Source organism: Periplaneta americana, chromosome 12, assembly GCF_040183065.1.
Source record: "Periplaneta americana isolate PAMFEO1 chromosome 12, P.americana_PAMFEO1_priV1, whole genome shotgun sequence".
Classification (NCBI taxonomy): Eukaryota; Metazoa; Arthropoda; class Insecta; order Blattodea; family Blattidae; genus Periplaneta; species Periplaneta americana.
Window position 1 is genome coordinate 6,474,588 of NC_091128.1, and position 14,343 is coordinate 6,488,930.

General features: G+C 36.9%; 1 protein-coding gene across 6 annotated transcripts in view; it reads right to left on the minus strand.

Moving 5' to 3' along the window:
• LOC138710145 (uncharacterized) overlaps positions 1-14,343 on the minus strand; it is a 333,732-nt gene that overhangs the window by 27,605 nt on the left and 291,784 nt on the right. For 2 of the 6 annotated variants that reach the window (XR_011335091.1, XR_011335099.1), the window contains exons 6-7: positions 8,625-8,771; positions 1,637-6,044 (exon numbers count right to left, since the gene is read on the minus strand). The exons of 2 other annotated variants lie outside the window; for them this stretch is intronic. Coding sequence is in view for 2 of the 4 variants with exons in the window: in XM_069840773.1 (XP_069696874.1) it covers positions 8,625-8,771 (147 nt within the window). In the remaining 2 variants the exon portion in view is untranslated. Of the gene's footprint in view, positions 1-1,636; positions 6,045-8,624; positions 8,772-14,343 lie in introns of those variants that run through there. 2 more of the 6 variants (XM_069840773.1, XM_069840774.1) reach the window with 1 other exon arrangement.

Here is a 14,343-nt window from a genome sequence, read left to right on the forward strand (position 1 = left end):
GCTACTCGGATAAGTATGAAGGCTTCTGGTAAAGAGAAGCAGCTAAACTAATGGAAAATGCTGTAAGTACACCAACCCGTGTGGCAAAAATTCCAACTGCATATAACGAGCATAGTGGTTCCTGCAAAAAATGTTGCAAAATATAGTGGTGATGACGTTTTAGCCCTGATAATGGGTACGAAATTATCTAAGTACCAGTACACTTTATTGAGACTACAAGAAAATGTAGAAATGTAGATTTATATCCAGCGTACAATGAAGTTCGAGAAGCAAAGCTGCATTGCTATCCATGTGATATTACTCTGACAGAAATAAGTGCAGAAGTGAAGTTACAGAGTCTGTTAGATCATACAGCCAGACGAATGAGTTTAGTGCTCACCAGGATCCCCACTATGAATATACACTGTCAAAAGTATTGTAAAAAAAAGTTCATTTTTTCAATTTTGTCCCATTTTTTATTCAGTCTGGCCCACTGTGCACTTGCGTGATTCAGATTCCGCATATATCGGATAGATGGCAGGACTATGATCCATTTTGAATTGTACACCACTTCGGCAGACCACGCTGTACATGATGTGTATCATGTGAAGAGTTATGTCGTGTACTAGGGTGAGTGTATGTGTAAGTGTTCGTGTAAGTGTAGTGTAGGGAATGGGTGAGGATGACAATGAAGAGGAAGGGAGAAGGGGAAATATGGTGCCGGCACATAGCCTACTCCTGTCGAATAGCAACAAGGGGGCCACCAGGCTTAACGTCCTCATCCAATGGTCTAATCACTATCAACAGTGACATATGCCGTCTCTTCATATGCACTGCAGAGAGATTTGGGATTTAACCCAGGCATATTGGTGCACAATTTAGTTCTGCACCACCACAAATTTTACATGAAAATCTCTGATCCCACTGGGAATCGAACCCACCGGCTAGTCTGGAGGCAGACGTGCTGCCACAGAGCTAACTTGGCAGACCTGCTTAAACAAATGTACATAGATAAAAAGCGAGTTTTCGTAAGATCTAGAATCAGTGACAGGTTCGGTTTGGTTTGTTTAGGCTAGACCAGGCCTGGGCACTAGTAACTCAATCGAGTCACTGCCGATTTCCCCTTAACTCCCCACTCCACCTTCCCTGGCTGAGACGAGTAGACAGGAAGGTAAGCATTGCTGAGTGACAGATTGTATAAGGCAGGCATCATAGTTTTTACAAACTTTCAGCTCTCGCTGGTTACCTGCAATCCATCACGATGCATAGAGCCTATTGTGTGTTTGTTTATAAGGCAGTGTAAGCGAAAAAGACATGGGTGGGGGTTTCAGAGTTCCGTTTCAATTCCCTGTTGTGCCCAGAGCTGGGCTAGACCTTACGAAAACTCGCTTTGCATATACGCTTTTTGTTTATGCCTTTGTTTGCTTAAACTAGTCTTTACAGGCCTATTTGAAACTGGTTTTGATGGATTTCGGGTTTTGAGATAACATAATGTACAGTAAATTAAAGTAACATGCGTACATTCACTGGGATAATGACAAAGGTAAGCACATGTATGCTGGTTGCAAAATTATTCATATGATAATGTAAAATATGTTGTGTTGGAAATGATGTAAAAAAGTTACAAAGTATTTTCCCAATGAGCATGAAATCAAAATATTTTACAGCACCTGAAGAGCTTTAATATATGAATGTTTGTAGCTACAAAAAGTATACAATTTTGCCTTTCATTTTTGCATTGTAAAGGAAAATTTTAAATATATAATTCAATTATGACATATAAATGTAATTTAACAACACTGTATTGTACTTAAAGCAAAATATACAGATTTTTTTGCTACTAATATTTCATTTGAGAAATCACACATGCACTGGACATCTCGGGCCCCATTGCGCCTTCATATTACAAGGTAAGCTTCTTAAGAATGTCAAGAATATTGCAAATCATATATAGCTGACAGTTTTATTCACTTTTCTCAAAACTAGCAGAAAGGAACATGTGTAGTTTCTCAAATAACGGATTGAATAATTTTAAAGCACCACAGAAAAAAATAAATCACTAAACTGGAGAATTAGGTACCACAGCTTTCAACGTGGCATTGCAATGATAATCAAGTATACAATGTTGCCAACATAAGGGCATGACGTCATTACGAGGAGAAATTTATTTTTTTCTCATTCATTCTCTCATTCTCAACATTACTGAGAGAGAGCTTCACTATTATAGTCCATGGAGTGCAGTTTCGTAGAAAGGACTTTGCCGACAGACCTTCTTCTGCCCCCTACTAATTGGTTGTCATAAATAAGTGTGTTCTTACTGTGATGAAAACCTTGTCTTTGCCTGTTAGTAACCAATCACAACCCTCGTTCAGAAGAATTGACAGGATCCTGTCAAATCCACGTGGAGGCAGAGTTGCCAAAGATTTTCTGAATTCCAAGAATCCCATCAGTTAACATGAAAGTATAATTGAGAGTGTATTCTGTAGTATTCATTGAGCGGTGAGCTCGTGATATTACGTTGCTTTTTTTTTCAAAACACGTGGTGTCCAGATGAGGATGACGGCCACTAATCCTCTCATTTCGAAGGTCGCCAAGATTGTGGCAACTTTGCAATGTTGGGGCGATGGACTGGTCAGAGGTGTTTGTGTAGAAAGTCATAAATCTGTAAGGGGGTGTTCAAAGGAACCACCAAACTGCACTCCATGATATAAAATTGACTGTAGCAACAAGTTTAGATAAGGAGATAAGTACATTAGTGTTAATTACACACTTTGCCAGCGATAAGGTTGGCTGGGGTTTCACGAGGAGATAATGTATTAATGTCAGTTACACACACTGTTGATTTGAACGATATTCCCTGGACCACATCATATTTCTCATTAATTTCGCCGTGTTAAAGTGTTATGATATCTTCTTTTAGTGTATTAAAAAAGTCGTCATTATACTCCATAGATCTTGCACTTAAAAGTGCAGGGATTTAGTGTTAAAGAATATCATCACCAATTTTACTAGCAACATTTCGATTCTCTTTTGTTTCACATGGCTTAGTATGGTCTGGTCACTAATGACACATGCAGCTCACGACAGAAAGAACTTACTTTGAGATCAAACTACGCATGCGCGGACTTGATTAATCCATTAACGCCCAATGGTCTATTTATTGACCCTTGCACACTCGACTACATTAGATTTTTTTATTGGCGCCCCACTGATTCAATATTAATGATCATCATAAATATATCATGTAAGATGTTAACTAAACTTGCCAACATTTTATCCTCCTTCAAAAATAAGAATTCATTAAGGTATCTTAGTTCGAATTATTTAGGTATAAAATAATGTCGCACTGTGTAAGGAATATAATTAATTTTCCGTATTATAATGTGTCGATATTGTTATTGATTTGTGATTTAGTAGTGTCAAGGTTATTACTATTGCATCACAAAAGAAAAACACAAATTTATGTAAAATGATTGGAGCAATATGAACTGAAACGGCTGCGGTCTATAAATAGACCGCTGGGCACTTATGATATCACGTGAAAATAACAGTGGAGAAAGGTGTGTCATTGCATTCTGTACCACAACGGTTGATATCAGCAAGTGACTGTCGGCAGTAGGACTGTGCTATTGCAAGTAGATTAGCATCTGAAAGATGATTAGCACCTATTCGATCCCCAGAACATGTTATTGTATGCCCTAAATTGGAAATAAATGTGATACGGTGTACGTCTGCAGTGTATACATTTTTGAACAATGGATATATTCCTTCTTTCTTCGAAGTACAGAGATCTATAAAATATGCAATAATATTTCTCGACCAATAAAGAAAACCATGCATCCTATTTTCACCAACATATTATAACAGTAAACAGAAAAAAATTCAATATTGTGATGGTACGATATATTGCTGTCCTGTGCTGTGGCATCATGGTCTAAGGCATCCTGTCTAGGACTCGCGTTACGGAATGAACGTGGTTCGAGTCCTCATGGGGGAAGAAATTTTGTCATGAAATTTCGGCCAGTGTATGGGACCAGTGCCCACCCAGCATCGTGATGCACTTAGGGAGCTACGATAGGTAGCAAAAATCCGGTTTGACAAACTAGCTACAACGGCTGGGAGGATCGTGCTAACCACACGATACTTCTATTCTGATTGGATGACCGTCCACCTCTGCTTCGGCACGTGGACGTGAGGTCAGTAGCCGGCTGGTCGGTCTTAGCCCTTCATGGGCTGTAGCACCAAGGATTTACTTTTTTACGACATATTGCTTCGTTTTCTTTCGTAATATTATGTCAGATGGTATCACTTTTGACTAATTTCTTCTGTGGCCAACATCACATTGAGGTTTTCTATTCCCTGTGTAAAAAATCTCTGGTAAAGACACAGCTGAAATGACGTCAATAATAGGCACGACTTTGTCTTAGGCAGCAGAGTTGTGCTGAATGTGCTCGATTGCATTGTACATCCTCATGCTCACGACACATAATTTGATAATTTTTTTTATAAGTAGAGACCTTTTGCTCCACCTTCAGGATCTTGGTTTCCGGATTACAGAAACTGTGAGAGAAAACAGAATGGATGCCCTTACTCTTCAGGATACGAAATTACTACAGAATGCAGTACGAGAGTCCTGCGATTATACATTTGACACTAATAGTGAAATTCTGTTCGTGAAGTGGGATGACAACAGATGTGTACCTGTAGGATCAAACTTTGATGTAGGGGCTTCTGCAAGCAGGTGGGACAGAAATATAAGACAGAATATAAGTGTGCAGCAACAACAGGTCATATTTTTTTAGTAGGTTATTTTATGACACTTTATCAACATCTTAGGTTATTTAGCGTCTGTTTGAGATGAAGATAATAATGCCAGTGAAATGAGTCCGGGGTCCAGCACCGAAAGTTACCCAGCATTTGCTTATATTGGGTTGAGAGAAAACTCCGGAAAAATCTCAAGAAATACGGTAAGTACATGGGTGGAGTGGACCATCGTGATTGGTTAGCAGGGAAATATGCCACTTCAATTCATGGAAAAAAGTGGTACTGAGATCTCTTTGTCAGAATGCTGGATATGGCTATAGTAAATGGTTGGATTGTCTACAGAGAAATACATGGACGAGACTCCCTGGACCTACTTGAATTCAATATCTCTAGATGTTTTCGAACTGCAAGAGAATGGAGTGCCCTATTCCATCACCTCGATGAGTGAAATTTGGTATGAGGATAGATAGTAGAGGTTATTTCATGGCAAAACGACCCTCTCAGAAACACTGCCAGATGGAATGGTGTAAATGCAGACCAGTAACATTCCGCAAGAAGTGTGATTAAACCCTCTGTCAAAAATGCTTTGAGCCTTACCACACTCGGTAAAGACAGACATTCCGAAAATAAATGTTTCATTATTGCTGCAGCATTGTATTGTTGCATTAAATACTAAAATGTCATAAATAAATTTATTTATATTGGTGTAAATGTTTCTGGTTATACTACATTAAATACACAAAAAAATATATTTACTTTATTGCAAATGAATACGCAGATATCATAAGTGCCCAGCGGTCTATTTACGGTCTATTTATAGACCGGGTGATTTTCAGCTACTTGGTGCACGGCAGAATAAACAAAACATATTCTTGGCATCTTATGGATGAAATTTATGAAATAGATATATTATTTTCGTTTTTTTTTAATAAAAATAATTTGGGCGTTAATGGGTTAATAAAAACCTAAACTAACCAAACCTAATCTTCGTATATACAAGATGTGTAACTGGAGTACAAAGGGAACTTCATTTGATTAGGAATGTACACGCGAAAATAAATCCAGATAAGGATCACGGTGACACTACAAGAGAAGTCTGTGCATGCGCAGTTTGATCTCAGAGCCAAGTTCTTCCTGTCATGAGCCCCAATGGCGAGCATATTTGGCACTGCTGTATGGTATGCATTATCCAGTTGTTCCAAATGAATAAAAGTTTTTTTTTTTTTTAAGTTGACTCTTCAAATCCCACAGATAGAATAATACAGAGTGGACCCCTCGAACTTTCCTGGTTTCCATTACTTCTAAAAAAGAAACAGAAAGAACAACAATAATAAAGACAATACGCCTTATATCCGCCCTTCATGTCTAAAAAGCGAAGAATCGAGGAATAGAGGCTCAATATGGCATATTTGAAATTCTGATGGCATCTGCAGCAAGGCAACATGAAGAGGATGAATGCCAGATCTTCGGGAAATTTTTAGCTAAAAGACGTAGCAATGTTCATCCATAACACAGAGCAAAGTCCAAATGCTATTATAAACAGTTCTTTCTACAGTTTACCGTATACACTGTTCTCAACATTGTACTGTAATGTTCATCCATCACAATGCCTGTTACCATATTAAGAGAGTTCCTTCAATTCTCCTGACCTTGTCAAGCACTGCACTGATTACACTCAATTAAAGCTCAAATTTTTCTAGCATCGAGTACGTCCAATTGGCAAGATGTGGATATGAATTTTCAGGCTCTCTTCATTTTTAAAAATAGTGTTTTATGGTGTTACTTAACCTTTTATATATTGGTAGAAAATAAGAACACCTACCTGTAGACTTCTGGCACATTACCTGTGCACTCGGCAGATGCCAAAGTGGTAATTGCCTCGCTATAACTCACTACAAAATATAAGTTCAAGGAGGCCTACTTAGCACAGCGTAATACACAAATACACTATTACGTTATCCCACAAATTATATAAACACAACAAAAGCAGGAAATATACCCATTTTCAGAACCACATGACAAGCAGACGTGTTCTTTACTCAGAGAGAAAAATTAAAGTTTTCTGGAAATGTAGTAGTGTAGCGCAGAGTCTTTCTCTCTATCTTTTAACACCATTTTCTCCATTAACTAATGGTCAGAAAACGCACAGAAAAAGTGTTATGCCCTCTCACTGTGAGAGTGTCACATAATAACATTAAAGAAGTTATGGTATTATATTATGATATGTTAGGAAGGCAAATCTCGTTGCTCGCAATCACAAGCTTTGTGATGAACTGATGAGAACGCCGCTAACTCTGTCATAAGAGTAGCCAGTATCAACACTCAGCAATCCCCATTCAGACTTGAATTCAAAGAAAATACCGCCAGTCATTGTATCAGCCGGACGCTTGGGAGTTCAGTTTAATTTCAAACGGTAAAGGGTGCAGTTGTTTTGTACCTAGGTGATTTATATTTTAATATTCATTATAATGAGTGAAAGTCGGAAAAATCTCAGTGGTTCTCAATACTAGAAACACCTCTTATTGAGGTTCTGGCTGATATGTAAATCTATTACCAGACAGTACATCTCATTTGACGATATGTGTCAGAGGATGAACTGCATCTAAAATCTCATTAGTGTAATATGTAGCTAGTTAGCGTTGTATGCAATGGAGGGGGAAAGGAACTGGTCACCCTACCCCATTATCTCCTGGCCTAGTTGCCTTATGAGTGATGCCTTGATGGTGTCACTTGTGGGTTCCAGACCTGTCTTCGGACAGTTGACTAAACAACAATACCGGAAACTCGAGAAAGACAAGGCAATAAAAAGAGAGGAAATGGTGAGAAAAAGTGCAAAAATATGTGTTATTTAAAAAACAAACATAGCCAGCTTGTTCCAGTTCGAGTCCAGGTACATCAGAGTGTAATAATGTGGTGAACAGCAGTTACCGAAAATAGTGCAGCGTGTGGTTCATTTTAGTCAGGCGTTTCTGATATTAGAAACAGTAATAATGACGCAGAATCAATTATTTCATTTGATCCAAATGACGCATATAGGGCGAAATAAGGGGCAGAAATATTTTTCTCTGCCTAGAGGCGTCAAGTAGCTAGATTGGACCCTGCATGTTAACACACCGGATGATGCAAGAAACATGATGCATGGCACATGGAGCGTGACACATAACGCCATGTTATTTGATCTAATGAGTCATTCAGTGTGGAGTCATCAGATGGAGATCTTCTGCTATTGTCAATAATAAGAATGCGAAGATAAAGGCATAGGTTTCGGATTCATTGGTTCAAAACGTTGAAAATCATGGTGCTTGTAGTGTTTTATTGGTGGAGTTAGAACAGCATCCAGACAAATTCACAGAATATTACAGAATGTCCAAAGAATCATTTGAAGATACAGCAAACTGTGAATATTCCTAATAGATGGAAAACATGTATGAGTATTACACAAGCACATGGACTTTTCACTCTGATTTCAGACTTGGGTAGAAATAGTGTTGGTGCTAGGGTTGCCAACTATTTTTGAAGAAAATATGGGAGACTAAGTGGTCTACAATATTTCACATAAAAAATTGAAAAATTATTAAATTCAGTTAGCGGCACTAAAAACAATTTTATTCTACATTTTGGCAGTTAGGCTTAAATTAAAGTATTTTGAGATATTTTATCTAGTGTAATAGTTTCAAACAAATTGTAAAAATTTCCTACATGAGTAATTGAAGTTGACTGTGATTTTCAGTTCTGATTTGATTAAAGTGTCGCGCTCCTTTTTCGAACATCTGAGGATTGCGAGACTTCATATGTGAGTATAGGTATATATCAATGTTAACAAGCTTGTTAAAATTGGCCATAAAGGCATTTAAATATGTGCTCCTGCATATATGACTTACCGGTATATGTCTAAATTGCAGGTACTAGGCCATTGATGATATAATGAGGAGAGTTCGGCTGGCACCGTGCATCGTGTCCCAGCATAGCTCAGTTGGAAAGAGCGCTCAGCACGCAGAGTTGAGACGTCCTGGGTTCGATTCCCGGTGCTGAAACGAATTTTTCTCAAAATTAATAGGTATCTACATGTTGACTACTAACAAAAAATAGTAGTCTTGATTATTCAATGTGGATGCGAGACCATATATACGAATGTATGTATATAGCTGATTACTTAATGTTCATAACAGAAAACACTCTTTGTATAAGCTTAGCCGCACATTCCAGGGCATCTCTGGAACAAGAGAATCCATCATATAAATCACCTTCAACCACGTAAAAATTAAATGTTTCAATTAATTTTTACATTATGCAAAAATAAGGTAGGAAAAAGTTTGAAGAGAAGAGAAATGCGGAAGTCGGGAGACTGTTAAAAATTGGATGGTGCCGTATGTTCAAAAATGGGCGAACCAATGTCCATGATGAAGAGAGGACCTCGACCGAGTATCGTGAATGCAGATCTGATTTGTCTGGTTGACAAAAAGGTTAGAGTAAACCGCAGGTTTACCATGTCAGAGCTTAGTGAGGATTTTCCACAGATTAGTCATACTCTTGTGTACAAAGTGATTACCGAAGATTTGGGCTACTGGAAACTTTCTGCCAGATGGGTTCCTAAACTCCTTTCTGAGGAACAAAAGGCTCAGCCGATGGGAGCAGCACTGTCCTTTCTTGAGCATTACGAAAGAGAAGGTGATGCTTTTCTCGATCAGATTATGAAAGGAGATGAGACTTGGGTGCGGTATGTGAATGCAGAAACAAAGCTTCAATCAATGCAGTGGGGCCATACTCACTCCCTGAAAAATTCCACAAAGTGTCGTCAAACACTTTCCACGAGGAAACTTGTGGCAACTGTCTTCTGGGACAGAAAAGGAATTTTGCTAATGGAGTTCTTGGAGAGGAATGCCACAATTAACGCTGAGCGTTACTGTAACACATTAACAAACTTGAAAAGCGCCATTTAAAACAAATGTTGAGCTCTGGGGTGATTTTCCTGTATGACAACACCCGGCCGTATACAGCGCGTCATACTGTGACCAAACTCCGAAAGTTCAACTGGGAAGTATTGGATCGCCCTCCCTATAGCCCACATTTGGTACCTAGCGATTACCATCTCTTCATGCACATGAAGACGTGACTTGGCTCGAAGTGCTTTGACAATGACGAAGAGTTGAGAATCAGCGTCGTAGGTTGGCCGAATTCTACGATTGTGGAATTTCAAAGCTCGTCAAATGCTACGACAAGTGTCTCAATGTGACTGGAAAATGTGTGGAAAAATAAATTTGAGTGTACAATTTCAAACGTATTCTAACCCAATTCTGTAACGTCATTCACAGGTTTGTAAAAAATAAATGGCTACTTTATGAATAGCCCTCGTAGAACAAAGATACATATTGCTTTTTTATATAACAACATTCTAGCATCCCCAGTAAGAGTAAGTTACGTACTCGTGCTCAGAGGGAATTCCACATAATGTTAAGATATTTTATTAAATAACAGAGTAAAAAGTAAAAAAAGAAAAAGAAAAAAGAAAAAGAAAAAAGAAGAAGAAAAACATATCAGAATAATTGAACTTTAAATTTTCTCTCTAGACAGGAATTTTTAATTGATTTTTTAAAATAAGGAGCATTAGTAAATTGTACACTATCTACCAAAAAGTAATTGCTAGAAGTCATGTTTCTACTGTGCAGTGGTATGCAGACAATAAGGTGACCAGTTGAACTGGCCTGCACAGAGTCCTGATCTCAATCACATTGAGCACCTTTAAGACGAATTGGACCGGCGATTGAGGTTTCGGGAAATTCGGCCAACTTCCATTGTCCAACTGAGTGCCATATTGCAAGAGGAATGGCGACGCATTCCAGTGGATATCCCACACAAACTAGTGGAAAACATGCCTGAAAGGGTGGCTGCTGTTATAGCAACAAGAGGTGGTACCACGAGGTTCTAAAGGGGCAAAAATAGTGCCCAATTACTTTTTTGTAGATAGTGTATATTTGGGAATTTAGCTATTAAGTTACCATGTTATAAAGCCTTGCACCGAAATTGCTACTGTGATTATATGCTACAGTTATGATACATTTAGGTTCTGTTAAGCATAATATATGTTTTCTGATCTTTTGGTTTTATATTTATGTCAGTGATGTCAAAGCAAGCGTATTTTTCTGACCTTGACGTCGTGCGCGGGCATCAAGCGCTAAGTATGGAAAGAGGAAAGGTTGTGTATATGAGTAAGCAGCCTGTAGGATTAAGAAAACAGTGGTGCACAAACTTCAAACGGAACGTGACATTTTATGTCGTTATTTTTATATGGCTTCTTTCTGTTTGATATTATCTATATTGTCTGTAAAACAAAAGTACTAATACCAATTTCTTAATATTGCAGTTGTTTTTAAATGTTAATAACATAATTAAGAGTTAAGAAGGAATATTCACATAAATTCCATAGTAGTACAACTATACTGTACTAAATATCCCAAAAAAAGAGATTGAGTATGACATGACAAGTTGTAATTGATATTGATGATACCTTTAGCCCTATAAAAATAATTAATCAACTAATCAAGAAAATATTACAGTACAAAGCAAAGTTACCTAGGTGCTGTATATGTTTTAAGTGTAACTAATATTCCATAACAAAACTCTTATCACATTATGCTTTTAAGGTGATATTGGTGAGCAACTTCCTATCATCAGAATATTAAATTATTTTCTCGAAATGTGCTGAAGCTATAGAGCTGACATTTTTACAACACATGGGGATGTATCTTTTGCTTATGATGTAACAGTAGTTGCTTTGTTAGTCATTCATTTCCATGCGAATATTTTCAAAACTTTCAATACACTATCTTCAGTAATATGCATTTACGGTATATTAAATTAACGAAAACATTCTGTAAGGCTACTAAATAAATAGGCCTGTATCTGAAAATTTCACTTGTCTATAAAGAAAGTTGAGAAAATATTTCTTTTGAACAAAAAAATCAAACTTGTGAAAAATGAACATTAAAATTAAAACTTACATTCTTATAATGCAATACTTCCAGACAAATCTAAAATTTAACATGGATACAGTTTTAATAAGTTCTCTTCCCTTTATCTATTGAATCAGTGCTGACCATCCCTGAACAGGTTCTCCTGAGCTCTAAAGCACGCGCTTGCTCCTATGGGCATCAATTGACATCACTGATTTATGTGAATATAAATTAAATATATTTCGGTTTTTATGTACGAAATTCAATAATACATTGTTATAAATTTGATGGAAGTCAAATACTTTAAATCCTGAATACAACAGTTCTGAAGGGTTATCAAGAGTTTATTAAGGCATAACTTTATTATTCTTTTCTGTAGCAGAGTTGTTGGCATGGATGGAGGTACTATTAGCACTGTATTAACTTCGCACTTTCTTAAACATCAACCATAGTACACCAACTATTTACTTTTCTTACACATACTGCTACCACAACCACTAAAAAGTTTTGATCAACACTTCAACCATTAATGCTTCATTATACTACTCTGATTGCTCTCTGCAATTTTTTTAGTTGGTTATTTAACGACCCTGTATTAACTACTAGGATATTTGGCATTGATTGTATTGGTAATAGCGTGATGGTATTTGGCAAGATGAGGCTGAGGGTTCGTCATAGATTACCTGACATTCGCATTCGTCTTATGGTTGGAGAAAACCTCGGAAAAACTACCAGTAATGAGCACAAGCTGGAATTGAACCCATGCCCGAGTGCAACTTTGGATCAGCAGGATCCTTGTCCTTGTAAGCTTTTTATTTGTTATACACATTAATGGTAACATTTTCACAATTCATTTTTTTGCTTTAAAAAGCTAACAATTATTGTGTCTACTTACTGATTGATGTCCACGTTTTTCTTCAGTGATACCGTACACCGCAGCATAGAATAATGAATCCACAGAGAACTTGATTTCTTCTTTTCACTTTTCATTTAACAATATTCAAGCATAAACTTTTCAGAAATATTCTCTACTTTTTTTTTACACACTCTTAAAACTTCTTATATTCCTCTTCATACCTCTGTCGCGATTTTGTTGGAATTAATAACTCAGTACAGCTGTTAATGCAATACCATTGACACTTATATTTATAAATAGTCATGGTGACAATACCGACAATAATAACATTCTTCAAATGTTTCTTGTACATGGCCCTCTATATGAATCGATCATCTACAAAGCAAATGTATATAGCTTCAAATGTTTCTCGTACAAGGCCCTCTATATAAATCGATCACCTACAAAACAAATGTATATAGCTGGCAATAAAAATTTTACATTTAGACAATATTCAATTTTACATTATTTTTTTTTATCAAAGCGGATGAAACTTTGTACGGTACACATGTCGTAACTTCATATTACAATAGTAGACTGGTTATCAAACTCGGCCTGCAGCCTTGTTTGGTTTGTTTTGTGCATTTATAATCGTTAGTTGAGTGTTTAGTTTTGTGTTGTGGGTTTATATTCGTTTGCTGAGTGTCTCATTTACACAGAAACATTTACATAGACCTAAAAATAGTGACATAAGTATAGTTGTAGTGTTCTGTTTATTTATAGTTGTTATATTTAGTTGGATAAGTTGTCAATTATGCCTAAGAAGAAAAGTATTAGATCTGTACTTAGTTCTGCTCTGAATGAAAGAAGATGGGGTCCTAAAACAGTGAAACAAATTGAGAAAAAATTCTCGTTTTTCATGAAATTGTAGCTTAATGTAGGTGTTCGAAGTGACCACCAACAGCATCCAAACACTATTGATGCCGCCGAACTGCTCCACGAACTAAGTTCCGTAATGTGTCCAGTGTCATAGCTGCACATGACGTTAAATTTTGATTTGTTCTCGTAGCACATCCAGTATAGCTGGCGTTTCCCAATAAACAACATCCTTTAGGGTCCCCCATATGTAGAAATTGGTGTTAGGTTTGGGGACTGTGCTGGGTACTCGACAGCACCTCTTCGACCTATCCATTAAGCTACAATTTCCCCGAAAATGAGAATTTTATCTGAATTTGTTCTTAAGTTATTTATAAACGAACAGTGTATACTTTTTTTAGGCTAATCTGTATTTTAAGTCATGTTATGTTACATTAAAATTAAATTTCAAATCAAAATTCTGAAGAAATTTTAAGAAAACAGCAATAATAAATCTTGGTCAGTATTACTTACTGAAAAAGAATATATAAGGTATCTGATTCTTTTCGACATGATTCAGTAGCAAAATTTCGGATGCTAACTGGTCATGACTGTTTGCAGCACCCTGTTTAAAATTGAAATTTTTTGTTCACCATCCTGTGTAATCTAGAAGACTCTTTGATGAATCAAGAACATTTACGAAAATGTCCAGCTTTGGCATCAGATTTTTTGGATTCGGACTATAAATTATACTGCAAAGTTAGAAGGTGAATGGAGAACTTCCAAGTGTCTGGGCAATAGATACTGCTGCTGCTACTATGTTACATTAAACCAAGTTTTATTTAATTTCCATTTCGACATGTACAAAACACAGTTCTGAATTCATTTATGCTTTAGATTGCATTAATGCAATTTCTCCAAAGTATCATTTGTCTCTACTTGGCAATGCATAAACAATGT